This window comes from Nannobrachium achirus (assembly GCF_963921795.1).
Source record: "Nannobrachium achirus genome assembly, chromosome: 1".
In the NCBI taxonomy this organism is placed as follows: domain Eukaryota; kingdom Metazoa; phylum Chordata; class Actinopteri; order Myctophiformes; family Myctophidae; genus Nannobrachium; species Nannobrachium achirus.
Genome location: NC_137810.1, coordinates 38,100,935 through 38,116,706, shown reverse-complemented (window position 1 = coordinate 38,116,706; position 15,772 = coordinate 38,100,935). Strand labels below are relative to the sequence as shown.

Here is a 15,772-nt window from a genome sequence, read left to right as displayed (position 1 = left end):
AAGGGTGGGGCTTCTCCCTAGAACCCCCCCACCACACACACACACACACACACACACACACACACACACACACACACACACACACACACACACACACACACACACACACACACACACACACACACACACACACTGCATTTTCCAAAAATGCATGCAAGCATATGTCCACAAGCACGCGAGAGGCAGTGAGAAACAGAGGGGGCAGAGGGGCAGACAGACGGAATGCTTAACAGTCTGCTACAGTACTACTAGAGGTCTGACTGATTGAGGAGGACCATCAGATTTCATGCATAGACAAGGGGAAAAAACCCTGATGAGGATAATAGAGTGATGACGAAGAGCAGAAAAATGTGAGGATGTGAGGTTGTTTCAGAGAGGACTGGAAGCTCTGATCATAGCCTCTATGAAGGTGAAGGGAAGAGGAGGAGAGTTTCACCAGAGGATAAAAGATAACTCACTCCACAGCAACTCACTTTCTCTTTTCTATTCACGCAGCACTGGCTACAAGACGCAAGGTAAGTTCTGCAAAACAACATCTGGATCCAGTTATGCTTAATTTGATGTGACACATTGTGAGCTCGTAGATTGGGTATTTACGGCACAGGCTTGTTTTTGTTGACCTTAAGGAGTTTTATCATGTTATTCTCAAAGAAATAACACATTAAGAAGAAAAATAACAATAAACAATCAAACATAAGGTGACAAGTTGTATTGTAAAGAATTTGGTATTGGTGTGCTTTGGTCTGAATACTAACATTACTTAAACTAAATAAGGTCCACTGTTATGCAGTCTGTAAATGAAAGGAAATAAAGGACTAGCTTAAAGCCTAAGGATACAGTAGTTTAAAAGCAGTAAAAAGTTTAAATAAAAAGTTTAAAGTAATGTTAAATGTTAAAACAAACATTCTCAGTATAGGGCATCGGTTGCTAAGCCCTGAACCCTTCCTTCCCCATTTCCATCTTGTCATGAGAGGCAAAGTGCTGATCGTTCAGTTATGGAAATGGAAAGGGGGAAAAAATCACCGCAATTAATGGTGTACTGGAAATGCTTTAGCCATTACACTGTACAGTGTACCATAGAACGTTCCAGCCAGGCCCAGTCCACAGCAGACAGTGGTTTTGGTTTGACTGGGACATTGTACACCGGGTGGGTGGGTGTATGGGAGGGGGGCATGCTTCAGCTTATGAAATCCACATTGGTGAGGACAGTCACCCAAAGGCAGTACACGCTACACAGCCCTCCAGATGTGGAGGTTATGGCTTGACGTGCAGAATGGAGCCAGCCACAGAGCTGCATGGGAATGCAGTTTGCAGAGTGTCACAGAGCCCCCTCGGAAGTTCTAGAATTCCCAATTCCTGACTGTGCTTATCTCTGCGGTTGTTTACTTTCAACTCACACATGTACATTTAGAGAGGCTGTGTTGACACAGTCCTTCGTTGTGACTTCCTTAACGGATTTACAGTAAATGAGAAAGATTGGAGATAGCAAAGAAAAACAAACAAACAATGGTGTTAAGATTTAAATGATGATGTGACCCATTGTTGTTGTTGTTGTTGTTGTTGTTGTTGTTTTTGTTGTTGTTGTGGTTGTCATTGGACGTGATTAAGGACATCATGAAATGTGTTACAATATTGTATTGACACATGGTAGACCATTTTTAATAATAACAATAACTACAATAATAATATTATTACTACTACTAGTAAAATATTTAAAAAAGAGAACATAGTGGGAAACACCAAACTCAAATTCAAATTCATGTTCCCACATCTTTGATGTACAGTACAGTAGGGCAGGCTAAAATAAAACATAAATAAGAAAAGAAAAGCCAAGTAATCCAGAATTTAGCTCAACGGAAGGCCTAAGTAAGTAACCTCTTTAGAATTCATCGTCCAAAGACAGATCTGTCTTCGCCTTAAAGCAGCCCAGTCACTGAGGAAATAACTTGAGTCTGCCAACATGGTTTTAATGCCCAAGCAGCATTTGAATGGAGAGCTCACCAGAAGCATCATTACATTGGCAAGGCTTTGTGTTATGTTTCTGTCACCTGTGCCATTACTAACACAGCACAGCCACAGCTACAGACTATGCATGTCTAGCTGATGTAGCTATTCCACAGAAATCGGTTCACTTGTGGGTACGAATGTCCATGAATGAGGACATATGGAGCTCTTTTATGAATTTTATGATTTTTTTAATAGCTTTTCATGTGCACAGACTGAATATGCTGTCAGGCAGAGTAAATCATTTCCATTATGGTTGTCAAGGGTAGTCACACACTTAGCTTTGACAATGTTGTACAACACTTCCAGCAACTGGTAACAAATTGAACTATGTAAAAAAAACGTTTTAGATGTTTCTGGGCAAATATAGAGCTTCCTATTTCATTAATGCTTAGGCTCTGTTAGCAATGGTCTCACTACATGGTCTCACTGCATTGAGAATGGCAATAAGCAAAAGTAGATACATTGAGGATGTTACTTTTATCCAACTGTTCTCTTTGGGAGAGGAAAAAACACACCAGATTCCTTTCTTTTCCAATGCAAAAAACAAAGGAACATTGTGCATCCATTCTGAGATAATAATGCAGCAGGCACAATGAAAACAATGCAAATAGCTACTGTAGCGCATCACAAAAACACACATTCTTCAAAATGTGTGTTTGGGTGCAGCATTGAAATCCAGCATCGCCCATGAATGGCGTGTTCCACAGAAAGGGGAATATGTTGATGTGGGTTGTTTAGTATTTTGAGTAATACAGCACGATCCCAACAGTAATATAAAAGGTTAAAATGTTTTGTGGGTTATTTTCTCATGTGTATAATAATCATCTGCAGGGTTTTGTATTTTATATCAGAAATGTCTGATTAAACAGCCTGTGAGGAATATCAGGTTAAAATAGGGGCTTCTAAATATAGTGTGACTCTTTGTGGCATGTATACTATCACCCGGACACAACGTGAATCTGATACTCCACATAGCAAGTTTTAAAGGATACTATTTCAAGTCATGGTAGACACATGCTACACATACAGTATGTACCATATGTACAGCAGAAAATAGCACTGGTTGTGCTGCTATTTAATCTCATTTACTTGTAATCCTTTATGTGACTGAAAAGCTAATTCAACTTTTTTTCCTCCTCTCTCTCAGGGAAATAATGGAGCTGTCAAACACCGTTCGCCTGCTCCTGCTCCTCTGTTCCCTCAATGCTGTTGTTTTGGCTTGTCCTAAAGGATGCCAATGCAGTGAGAACAAGATCCGTTGCAACGACATATCAGAGTTCCCCACAGCTCTGCCCTCTTCCACCAACAGCCTTTACATCTCCAGGGGCAATATCTATTCATTTAAACCCCAGGATATGGCAGATTTTGCCAATGCCCTTTCACTCTTTGTGGTTAAGGATGGTGTACTGAGGGAGGTACGCCCAGGCACATTTGACTCAACTCTCAACTTGGCTGCCTTGGCGTTCACTGGCACCGAGCTGCAAGATCTTCCTGACGCCTTGTTCCAGAACCTTGCCAGGTTGGAGTATCTGACTCTGAGCAGCAATCAGCTGCTGGTGCTCCGTCCTGGCTGGTTCTCCTCCCTGTCTGCCCTGAAGGCCCTGGACCTTAGCAAAAACCTCTTTAACTCTGTACCTGTGGAAACGTTTCGCCCCCTCTCTGAGCTGCAGTCTCTCATGTTGGCAGGGAACAACATCAGCCAGCTCGCTGGGGACACCTTCAAAGGCCTTTCCCAGCTGAAGACCCTACGTCTCAACAAAAACTCACTCCAGCAGATTCCTACTGGTGCTTTTGATGAGTTGGTCAACCTGGAAGAGCTGTCCTTACAAGACAACCTGATCTCTTACCTCCACCCTGACACGTTCTCTAAAACTCTGAAACTTCAGAAGCTCTTCATATCCCATAACAGGCTCACAGCTCTTCCACAGGGGGTCTTCCTAAACCTGCCTGGACTATCCCAAATCTCCCTTTATGAAAACCAGCTGGAGAGTCTCTCCCCAGGGGTGTTTGGGCCCATGCCCGTGGAACAACTATGGCTGTATGACAACAGGCTGAGCCGGCTAGAGGACAACACCTTCAGGAACCTGACCAAACTGAGTCTGCTGGTGCTGAGCCGCAACCAGATCAGCCACGTGTCGCCCGGGGCTTTCAGGGGTTTGGAGAAACTGAGCGAGGTGTCCCTGCACACCAACCTGCTCACAAAGCTGGAGGCTGGCACCTTCAGAGGTTTACCCAGCCTGGTGAACATCTCCCTGGAGAACAACCTCATCCGGACCCTCCCACTGGGCTTCCTCCAGGGCGTCGACCAACTGGGCCAGATTGACCTGCGGAACAACTCCCTCTCCAGTCTGCCTCGGGAGGTCCTGGACGAGCTCAATGTGACGAGGGAGGTCCTCCTGCGCCAGAACCCCTGGAGGTGTGACCGGGACATCCTGCCGCTGAGGGACTGGCTGAGACAGCACCCCTCCAAAGCCAACCACAGCCTGGTGCTGTGCGACACGCCGCTCACTCTGAGCGGCGACGAGGTCGCCGCGCTGACAGACGAGGATCTGCCGCCTCTCAGCTCTACCGATGTGCCTACGGTGGTCCCCACGGATAAGAGGAGGAAACCCAGCACACCTCCCCCCAAGAGGAGCACCGTCTCCCCGGCTGTTGAGGCCACGCCCACCTCAGACCAGGGGGAGGACACCAGCAGTGGACACGGGGAAGAAGGCGCCGTGTCCAGGAACACTCAGATCATCATCATTGCGGTGGTGTGCACCGCCATTATCAGCAGCATCATCATTGGCCTTGTGTGCTGGCGGAAGAACAAGCAAGAAAGCCGCAATCTGGGCCGCAGAGGCAAGAACTCTGTATTGTAGACCACAGTAGACCACCCAAGTACAGCTCAGCTACCAGCGAACTTTTAAAACCAATCCCTCTGATTACTGTGGCCAAGGATCATTAGTGCTGTGGCCTGTTGGAGAGGAAAACGACCATAAAATGCATTTCTTTTAGAACCTAAAAGGTCATGATTAATAACACAATTGCCTGGCGGATCTGTTCACCATGACCAATAATTACACTGCTCAAGAAAACAGATTTGCCTCTGAGTAGCTTTTAATGTCTAAGTAAAAAAAAACATTGGATGAACTGTAATATCACTTGGATGTAATCTCGATTGCTTTTAGTCTGGATTTCCATTCATATGATGTGTCGGTATGAGACTGTACCTGATTAAGACTGCTACTGTCCAACAGGTCTCTAATTTTTACAATGACCTTTTCCTTAACTTTAGAACTGGAAAAATAGATCTATGGATTTATGGGACAACAAAGCTGATTGATACGGTTCTATATGGAACTACTAATTTTATTTTGCCTTTCCACTGTACCATGATGTAATGCAGTCAATGGTTTTAATATTTAACACAAAATGATTCCATGCTTTGAATAAAAGCTCAACTTTTGAACAGCCTAAAATCGTTTCTGACATCAAAAGATATGTGTTCACATACGTCTGGAAATAAAAAATATTCTAAGCTTGTAAAAGGTAATAACTTTAAATACCAAAATTGGAAGAAGAGTTTGAAATTATGAAATAATGCTGTATTATCACATTATGGCGAGCAAAGGTGTGGAAAGTTATCTTACATAAGCTCAGTGGGACCGAGTCTTGACCGTGTTTTTGTATATACATTATTATATGATATACTGTATATAATTAGCACAAAACAGTATCAGAGAAATGTTAAAAGTAAAAAAACATTATAGAAAATGTATGCATTTCAAATTTTGTCTACATTTTATACAACCCCATTATGATATTATGTGGAATGGCTTCATTCAAACACATTCAGAGTGTGTTTACATCTCATGTAAACACATGCTGAGGATGAGGGGAGCCTCGGTCATCCTATCTCCCACTGACTGGACCTTTTCGTGAGGAGGATCCTGGTACTACTATGGGTGCATAATTACACTGTCTGAATGGTTTATAGCTTACATAAAGTTAAAGAATGTTGGCCACACACCCATCTAAGTTATCTCCAACTGTCGACTCTACTAGAGTAAAGTCAGGGCCATGGCCACCAGGGGTCTGCCAGGGGAGCAATTTTTTTAATATACAGTATATATACACAGTATACTGGAGAGAGAGAGAGAGAGAGAGAGAGAGAGAGAGAGAGAGAGAGAGAGAGAGAGAGAGAGAGAGAGAGAGAGAGAGAGAATTGAGCCTTACATTACATGTCATAATAGTCAGAAATGTTATCAGGGCAATAGCTATTAGGGAGTCATTGGCATGGAAAAGTTTGGATACCTCACATTTTAAAACACCAAATGCACGAGTCAGAGAAAAAGATACTAAATGATGCTCATCGCTCAATTTGCACTATTGCAAATGTTTACTACTGTATGTTTTCAGCAAACGGATGGTGATGTCCCCACTTAATTTCATGTTCTAATCTAGGTATTTATTTGTCAAAAATGTATATTTTTAAAGGATTTTAAAGGTTTTCGCATTTTAGAATGAACCGCTCTTCTTTATCAAACTAAAAAGAAGCATATTAGAACTTGACAGACCTGCTGATATTAGATAAAATTTGTGAAATAAATGAGCCAACAGAAATGTTATTATCTGAACTCAGATACTCTCTAAAACGCTGGTTCCCAAAACACTGCTCTAAAACACATGAACCATTGTTTTTCTTTCATTCCACCAGTGACCACATGAAATGTGTGTGATACCAAAATGACCAAATTACCACAACAACAACAACAACAACATACAATTTGTTCCAACCTTGGTATGGCTCAGAAATCACCATATGATTTTGATGCAAAATATTGCCATCTAGTGGAAGAATGAATTTGGCAGGAAATGTTTCAAATCCATTGCTTCAATACACTTATAATGTAAAAAGAACAGTACAGTTCATTTCAGGTACTGTAATATGAAAGTTTATTTAACATGATGCAGTACTATTAACCTATGATAGTCAATGAATAGCGACTGAAATAATGGATGCATAATAGGCCTAATTCACCTATTAACCACCAGTGGTTCTCATAGTGGGGTCCCAAATACTATCCAAAAATACATATCACCTTGGCATGAAAATGTTTGAGAACCACTGACCTAGAACAGTGGTTGTTACAATCCCTCTGTTTCATAATGCTGTACTGTTGTCAGAGTTGTGGGTCTATATCTCAGACTCTGGCCGAAGACATCTCTATGTGGAGAAACAGGAAGTAAAATCCCCAAACAATCATTCACACTAATTACCCATGTGTGCCTGTGAGCTGGTGAAATTAAAGTTGCTGTTTCTGGTCTTCATGATAAGACATGTTTACAGCGTGCTGCGAAAGCTGACTGGGCCAGTACAGGATGTGTAGGACAAACAGAGAGCTTGACCTTTAAAATGGAACCATTGTTTGCATTTATTGTTAGGAGAGGATACCTTTAACACAATGCATTTCATGGGGCATCCCTGAGATTCTAGAACTCACACTCTGAAGCTTAGTCAACCATTAAAATGCACATGCAAACAGTCAAATATTCATTGAATGAACTGCAACTGCTGCTGCTGAATAATAACAATAATAATAATAATAATAATAATAATAATAGACCTATATGGGTTTTGGGTTAAAGGGATATTCCACTTTCAAAAAAGCTTGGTCATTTTATCGTCTACTCAGGCTTTTGTGAACACCCTAGACAGTTTTTAATTTGCTTGATTCAATATTTAGATATTTGATATTCATTTAGGGCCCATTCCTATTCAAACCCACTGTAACTTCAAACTCCATTTTAACCATAATAAATTCATCAAAAACACCTGTCTTTTTTTCTGGTATACTACCCTCCTAATACGTGAGCTGGCCATGTTTTTCCGATAACCGTTTTCATTTATTTTTTATATTTCTTTATTGTATTAAAATTGTTTCCATTTTCCCAAGAAGTTATTAAAAATAAATGAAAAAACATTATCGAAAAAACATGGCCAGCGCACGTATTAAGGGGGCAGTATGAGTCACCAGAAAAAAGGGGAAAAAAAAGTGTTTTTGGAATGGGCCCTGAATGGGGAGTGTCTGATAAAATGAATATCAAATATCTAAATATTGAATCAAGCAAATTAAAAACCGTCCAGGGTGTTCACAAAAGCCTTAGTAGACCATAAAATGACCAAAAGTTTTTTTTGAAAGTGGAATATCCTTTTAATAACATTTCTTAACCAAAAACTTGAAATTGACAGTGATTATTGTATGGCGGAGAAATAAATAGAATACAGAAAGTGCTGCACATGTTCCTTCATTGCTCTTATCTCACACAGCAGAGGCCTTTTGACGCCACGCCTCAAAGAGGCATCTGACACACTCCAGGCCCTCTGACCAGATACAGTACATAAAAGAGATAACATACGGTAACCCAGCACTTTTGTTTGTTTCTCTCTGTAACTGAAATAACCCTCTATTACACATCTGGGACTGCAAATGATAATGAGGTAGGTCATATTTTGTGTGTTTGAAACAACATAAAAAATGTGTAATGGTTACATTTGATATTCACTTTATACGCTTTAAACTATTCACTATTATAATTGCTTGCAATTTCGGTCAAGAAGTGTGAGAGAAGGATAAGCTTTAAGCTGCCTCCTAAAACATTTTACATTGTCAACTCCATCATTGAAATGACTGGATTGATACCAAACTCAATACCAAATCTTTGTTGTTTTTTTCTCTCTATAGAAGAAGCATGTCTAGAAGCAAAATGTTCCTATTTTTTCTGCCTTTGTTTTTTGAATATTCATCTCAAGAATGTGATAGTGACATTGAATGTCCGAACCGGCAAATTTTTGATGCACGTACAACTGACATACCACGACTTCTGGACTCAAAGGTGACAGAGGTGTTCTTTGTGAAAAGTCAGATCACTGCCATCCCTGCAGGAGTCTTTAATGAAAACCCCCAGCTGGAAAAGGTGTACATCATGGACACTCAACCTATCTCTATCGCGCCTGGTGCTTTTGAGGGCTTAGTGAACCTCAAAGTAATTGAGATCTCCAGTACTCCAATAACATCTATCCCAGTGGGAGTCTTTAGAGCCCTCGACAATCTAGAAATGCTTATTCTAAAATCCAACAAGATCCGTCGTGTAGAGAAAGGCTTGTTTGATGGCCTTAAAAACCTACATGACATCCAACTGAATGTTAACGAGATAGAATACATAGAGGAAGGGACCTTTGATGATCTAGAAAGCCTTACGAGCCTACATTTGGCCAAGAACAATCTCAATGCCATATCTTCAAGTCTGTTTTCAAACCTGAAAAAACTACAGACATTGAGACTCTATGAAAATCACTTGACCTCCCTACCTGAGGGGATATTGCACAACAATCCCAACTTGAAGGAGTTTAACTTGCAGGCAAACAAAATAACTGAATTATCGCCCACTTTGTTTAAACATAAAGCAAAATTTACTAAGCTGTATTTGGACAATAATCGTCTGACTGGGTTACCTCAAGAGTTCTTTGTGGGGTTCCCGCTGCTTAAAATACTGACTCTAGACAAAAATGAACTCACAAGTCTACCTCCAGTGCTCTTTGGAGAAATGCCCAAATTGACTGAGTTGAGTTTTAAAGAAAATAACCTTAGCACTCTTCCTAATGGAGTATTCAGCGCTCTGAAGAAACTTAAAAAGCTAGACCTGTCTAAAAATCTGTTTCAAACCTTATCTGTTGAATATTTTGAAGGCCCTGAGAAGCTTACAGAGCTGAATCTAATGAACAACAGGCTCAAGTCACTGGATGCAGACTTATTTGCAAAACTAGCCTCTCTGTCCACCCTGAGGTTAGCTAACAACAACCTACAGACTCTTCCTGAGGATATATTCACACCTTTACCAAAACTGACCAAAGTCTATCTCAACGACAACCCGTGGCATTGTAACTGCAAACTGATTCCTCTGTACCAGTGGATGAAGGCCAACTCTGATAAAATCAAGTCCACTAAACCTGAAGTCTGTGAGCATCCAGAGGATTTGAAGGGACAGGAGATCATGTCGCTGACAGAGGATCAGTTGATATGTCCCACACCTCCCCCTCCCACTACAATTATCACCACCACCATTCCTACTACAACTACCACCACCACGACAACAAGAACCACCGCTCCACCCACAACTACCACGCTCGGAACTACTCAAACTACAACCACTCCATCTACAACGACCCCAACCACCACTACACTACCTACCACAACCACAGCACCAACAACCACCACTATTCTAACAACCACAACTACAACCACTGCAACGACCCCAACCACTACTCCACCTACCACAGCACCAACAACCACCACAACTCTACCCACAACTACAACCACTCCACCTACAACGACCCCCACCACCACAACCACAGCACCAACAACCACCACTACTCTACCCACAACTACAGCACTAACAACAACAACCACAACTACTGCCACCACTACTACACTACCAAGCACAACCACAGCCACCACTACACTACCAAGCACAACCCTCACTACCACGACCACACCAACTTCAACGACACCCACCACCACAGTCCCAACGACCACCGTAAAGACAACTCTCCCAGCCACCACCACCACCACCACCAGGAGAACAACGTCGCCACTGCCTCCACTGCCTCCACCTCCCACCACTCCGGTGATCTTCTCCTGTCCCCTGGAGCCCATGCCTCTGCAGCAGGCATCACCACCATCTCACTACTCTCACCCGGCAACAAGCAAAGAAGAGCAGTGCAAGAGGCAGATGATGATCTACACCAGCCTGTTGGTGGTGGAGATTGTCTTCACGGTGGTGCTGGCCAAGCACACGCTCTCTCTGTACCGCCTGCTGCAGTGCAGAGAGAGACTGTCCAACAGGATCAACCTCACCCGCTTCTCCTACAGGAAGGAGGTCATCCTCAGGCCGCTGAGAGAGACGGAGACCGTAAACGGCATGACTTTGAACAAACTGAAGGAGTATATGGATGAAAGAGGATCCATGTGAACTGCTTGCACACGTGTGAACTGAGGTCTTAACCAGGCACTTGCACACATAGACATCAAAGGGGGCTTGAGCCCCTGCCCTTTTATCCGTCTGTAAAAAGTGCCCTCTTTCATGCCATACCTGAAGGCAGCATTCAAGAGAATTGCCTTGTCCAAACTTTCCTGAACTTGAATGCAGCATCTTATGTTGAAAGAATTGCCCTCTCTGTGTAGAAATCCATGCTGTTACGCCACATCTCCAGTATTCACTTGATTATGCTTAGTTCAGTGTGGTATCAAGCACCGAAGATAGCCGACGCGCTGTGAGCTTGGAGGTCTGCTATTTTCAATATTTTCACCAAAGGCCCTTTGAGAAAATTTCAGCCCCTGCCTCTCTAACATTCTCTGCACGTTCCTGGTCTTAACCATTTAAGGGTACGGTCACACCGAAGTCTAATTAAGTGTGCCTGCTATGCAATAGCAAAACACTTATTGTAATCCGCCATACTTAATTAATTAAGTCTTTCGCCACGAATTTCTGCACGTAATAACTGCCGCACAATTTACGCCACCGCCGCAATATATACATCAAAACGTGCGGCTCGGCCGGGAATGGTGTGCTATTACTTTTCTTTCCGATCCGCGTTACCATTGCGACGTAATTCGCAAAAAACGACGCCAAAAAACCCCATTGACTTAGAATGGGGGAAACTTCGGCACGTAATAACTGCCGCACGATTTACGCCACCCCCGTAATATATACATCAAAATGTGCGGCTCGGCCGGGAATGGTGTGCTATTACTTTTCTTTCCGATCCGCTTTACGATTGCGATGTAATTCGCAAAAAACAACGCCCAAAAACTCCATTGACTTTGAATGGGGGACTCCGAAAAAAAACCAGAAACTTTGGCGCCACATAACTCTGCCATACTTTTGCCTAGCAACGTCATTTAAAATGTAAAATGCTCACACAACTTTGGTCTTTTTCCGACCAATAGGGATGAGCTGTAATTGATTAAGCCTCGCCCCCTCTTTAACAGGAAGTGCCCTTCACCAAACAGGAAGTGCCTCTATAACTCATGAACCGTTTGTCGTACAGACTTGCGGCTGGTGTCATACCTTTTCTTTTTTTCTCAATTTTTTTTTCTCAAATTTTTTTTTCTCAAATTTTTTTTTTCTCAAATTTTTTTTTCTCAAATTTTTTTTCTCAATTTTTTTTTTTCTCAAAAAATTTTTTTCTCAAATTTTTTTTTCTCAAATTTTTTTTTCTCAAAAATTTTTTTTCTCAACATTTTTTTTTTCTCAAAATTTTTTTTTCTCAAAATTTTTTTTTTCTCAAATTTTTTTTCTCAAAATTTTTTTTTCTCAATTTTTTTCTCAAAATTTTTTTTTCTCAAAAAATTTTTTTTCTCAATTTTTTTCTCAAATTTTTTTTCTCAAAAAATGTTTTTCTCAAAATTGTTTTCTCAAAATTATTTTTTTCTCAACATTTTTTTTTCTCACATTTTTTTTTCTCAAGATTTTTTTTTCTCACAATTTTTTTTTCAAAATTTCTTTTTCTCAAAAAAGTTTTTTTCTCAATTTTTTTTTCTCACAAAGCAATTTTTTCTCAAAAAACTGTCGTTAAAGTGCGACCCGTGATAACGTCCAAAAATGCTCCAAAACGCCACTAATTAGTCGAAATGGCTGACTTCCTGTTTGGTTTCTGATTGGCTGCTGGCCTTGTGACGTGGGTAGAGCTGCGAGGGCCTGGTCATCGCTGCTTGCAGCTTTAATTCATTAATCGTCCATGACCTTAATTGGGGCCTATTTCGCCAAACAGGAAGTGCCCCTCACCAAACAGGAAGTGACCCTTGATCTCGTGAACCGTTTGTCATACAGACACGCGGGTTGCGTCAAATGAAATAACGCTAATGCTAACACCAACCGCTACACAAGGTTGCACAGACTTAGCGAGCTGCAGGCACACTTAAAATTTCTTAGAAATTTTCTCTTCTAGTTCTACCTAAGAGGGCGGGTTCTGCCAATGCTTTTAAATGGAATGTAGTGGTTTCTTCTTGCAATTTGTGGATTTCCACAAGAATACGCTCCGTTCCCGTTGAAAAGCAGAATGGCAGAATCCGCCCTCATAGGTAGAATGAAACTTCAGTGTGACCGTACCCTAAAGGCCCTCTTACATCTAACAACTTGGTAAAGATTTCTCAGTCGTAATAAAATCGAGGCTATTTGCGGCGCGCTCCCGTGACTCAGTCGTTACTCAATCGTTAAATGTGAGGTAGTGGTCCGACTCGATTTTTACCCCGATTTGAGACCCAGATTATGTTACGAGAATATCAAACTGGTTTAATATTTTCACAAATCGGGGCTGAGTCTGAATGAATACAATGACGTAGCCTAGCCTACAACCAAAACAGAACAAGCCAAAAGCCAAGCCATTCATTCCCCAAAAGACGCTTTCTGAGCTGCCAGCCTGGTCGTTGTTGGTGCGGCTACTAGGACGGCCCTTTATTAGTTATTTCTCCGCGTTTCCATTATTCCAAACATTCAGATCGATCTGCGCCGGCTGAGAGGAGAAAACTAGAGAGGAGAGGGGAGGGCTGAGGGAGGAAGGCGGAGCTCGGTGTGTGTGTGCACTGCTGTGATGGGAAAAGTAATCAAGTAAAAGTATCAATACTGCAATACTGTGATGCGACGCGCTGTGACTGAGCTTTATAATAATATTATAATTTATTTAGGAACACAAGGCTATATAGGCATATTTCAGCAAATAAAAGGGAATCTTGAACCAGTCTTTACAAAATCTTTAGAGGCATACACATCTAACAACTGAAATCTTTGAAAAATCATCCTACAGTCTTTGGGGAGTCTTTTTCAAATCTTATAGTGTGAGGGGTAGTCTTTAAGAAATCTTTCCCAAATCTGTCCACAATCTTACCAAAGTTGTTAGGTGTAAGGCTAGCTTAAGGCCTGTTTTATACTTGTTAAAAAAAGGCTGTTCGGAAATAGCAGATCAAGTTCACATTTAGACTAATCCTGAAAATGTGTGGAAATGTTTTAAAAATATTGAATATTTTTTGAAAATGTTCCTGCTAACATTCATGATTTTTTATGTTGAGATTTCTGTTTAGTTTTTTTACTTTAACTCCCAGCTGGTATTGTCTACTTTTCTACAACAAGGAAAAAGTACGACCATAGTACAGTCAATGCTCTATTGGCAGTCCAGAACACTGCCAGGATTTAAATCTTCATTTCAATAATTCACTGCTATGCCAAAATTCATTAACCCTACAGAACAGAATATAAAAGATCATGTCACCAAACTACTGAAGCATAAACGTTAGCTCAGGCATTTTAGGCGTTCAAATTATTATTATGCAATTAACAGGCTGTACAGCCTTGGGTGGTTTTAAAGGTAGTGCTGGATATGATGCATCTAAAGCAGTGGTTTTCAACCAGTGGTCCGGGGACCACCGGTGGTCCTTGAGGGAGTTCCAGGTGGTCCCCAGAGAGTTGGTAACTAAAATGCTTATAGATCTTTAACTCTAGAGAGTGTAAAATGAAACCTTTAAAGGAGCTATAGTCAACTTTTTCTTGAAAAACGGATGCTAAAAAATAATGTTTCGAAAATATTTTATAAAAAAATAAGCTTCATACCGGTATATGTTTTTCAATTAAAAAATGACCACAAAAAGCCGACACTTTGTTTACATCCTAGTCTAACACTTTCAAAGAATAGACTAGAATGTAAACAAAGTGTCGGTCTGACAATGGCCAAATGATTATTTTATCATTATTTTACGCTTTTTGTGGTCATTTTTGAATAGAAACACATGTATGAAGCTTATTTTTTTATAAAATATTTTCGAAACTTTATTTTTATTTTAGCATCCGTTCTTCAAGAAAAAATTGACTATAGCTCCTTTAACTCTTGACCCGTTCGGGTCCATTTGGTTTCATTTTACAATCGCAAGAGTTCAATTATTGTTAAACATCTGCATTAGGCTACTCAATTCACAATTAGAGAATGCAGGTATTATTATTACCCTTATTATACATATTAATATTATTATTATTTATTTTTTGTCAACATATCTCTCCTATATGGTACCAACATCAATACAGCATGGAATTGTGGACAAAATTGTATGTAACAAAATACTCAAAGTTTGGGGTCTGAGAGGCTAAATCTAATCAAATGTTTGTCCGTGGCTCAAATGCAGAATGAATAATGGGCCTTGATATGAAAAGGGTTCAAAACCACTTCTACCTTAATCAACATTACCCTTTAAAGAATGGAAGGTCACAAAGCAATGCTTTGTTTGTGAGAAAGCTAGCCAGTCTGCTGCATTAAGCCCTTCATGCAGTAGAGGGAGCCAGATATTCACTCAAAGTAGAGATTCATTCACACAAATACTGAATGGAAGTGGAAATTAACTAACATTTACTCAAGTAGGCTACATAACTGTACTTAAATAGAATTTAGAGAAACCTTTTCTTTACCTGTGTAGGCCTATTTCAATTTCTTTTGACACTTTATACTTCTATTCAACTTAAATTTAGATCAGGGTTCAGCAACATTTTGAAATGAAGTGCCATGTTTTAATTTTCTAGATAGTCAGTGTGCCATGTACATTTTAATGACACGCCATCAAACATTCTGACATATTTTGATTGGCAATGGCAGGACATTGTTATAAAGATCATTAATTGTAGAATTATGTGCAGGATGTAATATGCTGTAAATTAGGTGGCTTCATTTAATTGACCATGC

General features: G+C 40.7%; 2 protein-coding genes across 2 annotated transcripts; both read left to right on the top strand.

The window, feature by feature from the left end:
• Positions 1 to 277: 277 nt before the first annotated feature.
• LOC308283291 (uncharacterized protein) lies at positions 278 to 5,191 on the top strand. The gene is made up of 2 exons (XM_080723695.1): positions 278 to 515; positions 3,155 to 5,191. Exon 2 carries the CDS (start codon positions 3,162 to 3,164, stop codon positions 4,866 to 4,868), a length of 1,707 nt encoding a protein of 568 aa, XP_080579821.1. The 5' UTR covers positions 278 to 515; positions 3,155 to 3,161; the 3' UTR covers positions 4,869 to 5,191.
• Positions 5,192 to 5,607: 416 nt separating this feature from the next.
• LOC308287549 (uncharacterized protein) lies at positions 5,608 to 11,022 on the top strand (the record flags this gene model as incomplete). Its single annotated transcript, XM_080728762.1, has 3 exons — positions 5,608 to 5,620; positions 7,177 to 7,235; positions 8,887 to 11,022. The coding sequence occupies 3 exons, from the start codon at positions 5,608 to 5,610 to the stop codon at positions 11,020 to 11,022; spliced, it is 2,208 nt and encodes a 735-aa protein (XP_080584888.1).
• Between the last annotated feature and the right edge of the window lie 4,750 nt (positions 11,023 to 15,772).

Excerpts from the sequence above, each read along its gene's own strand:
- LOC308283291 (XM_080723695.1), top strand. The coding sequence starts at position 3,162 with ATGGAGCTGTCAAACACCGTTCGCCTGCTCCTGCTCCTCTGTTCCCTC.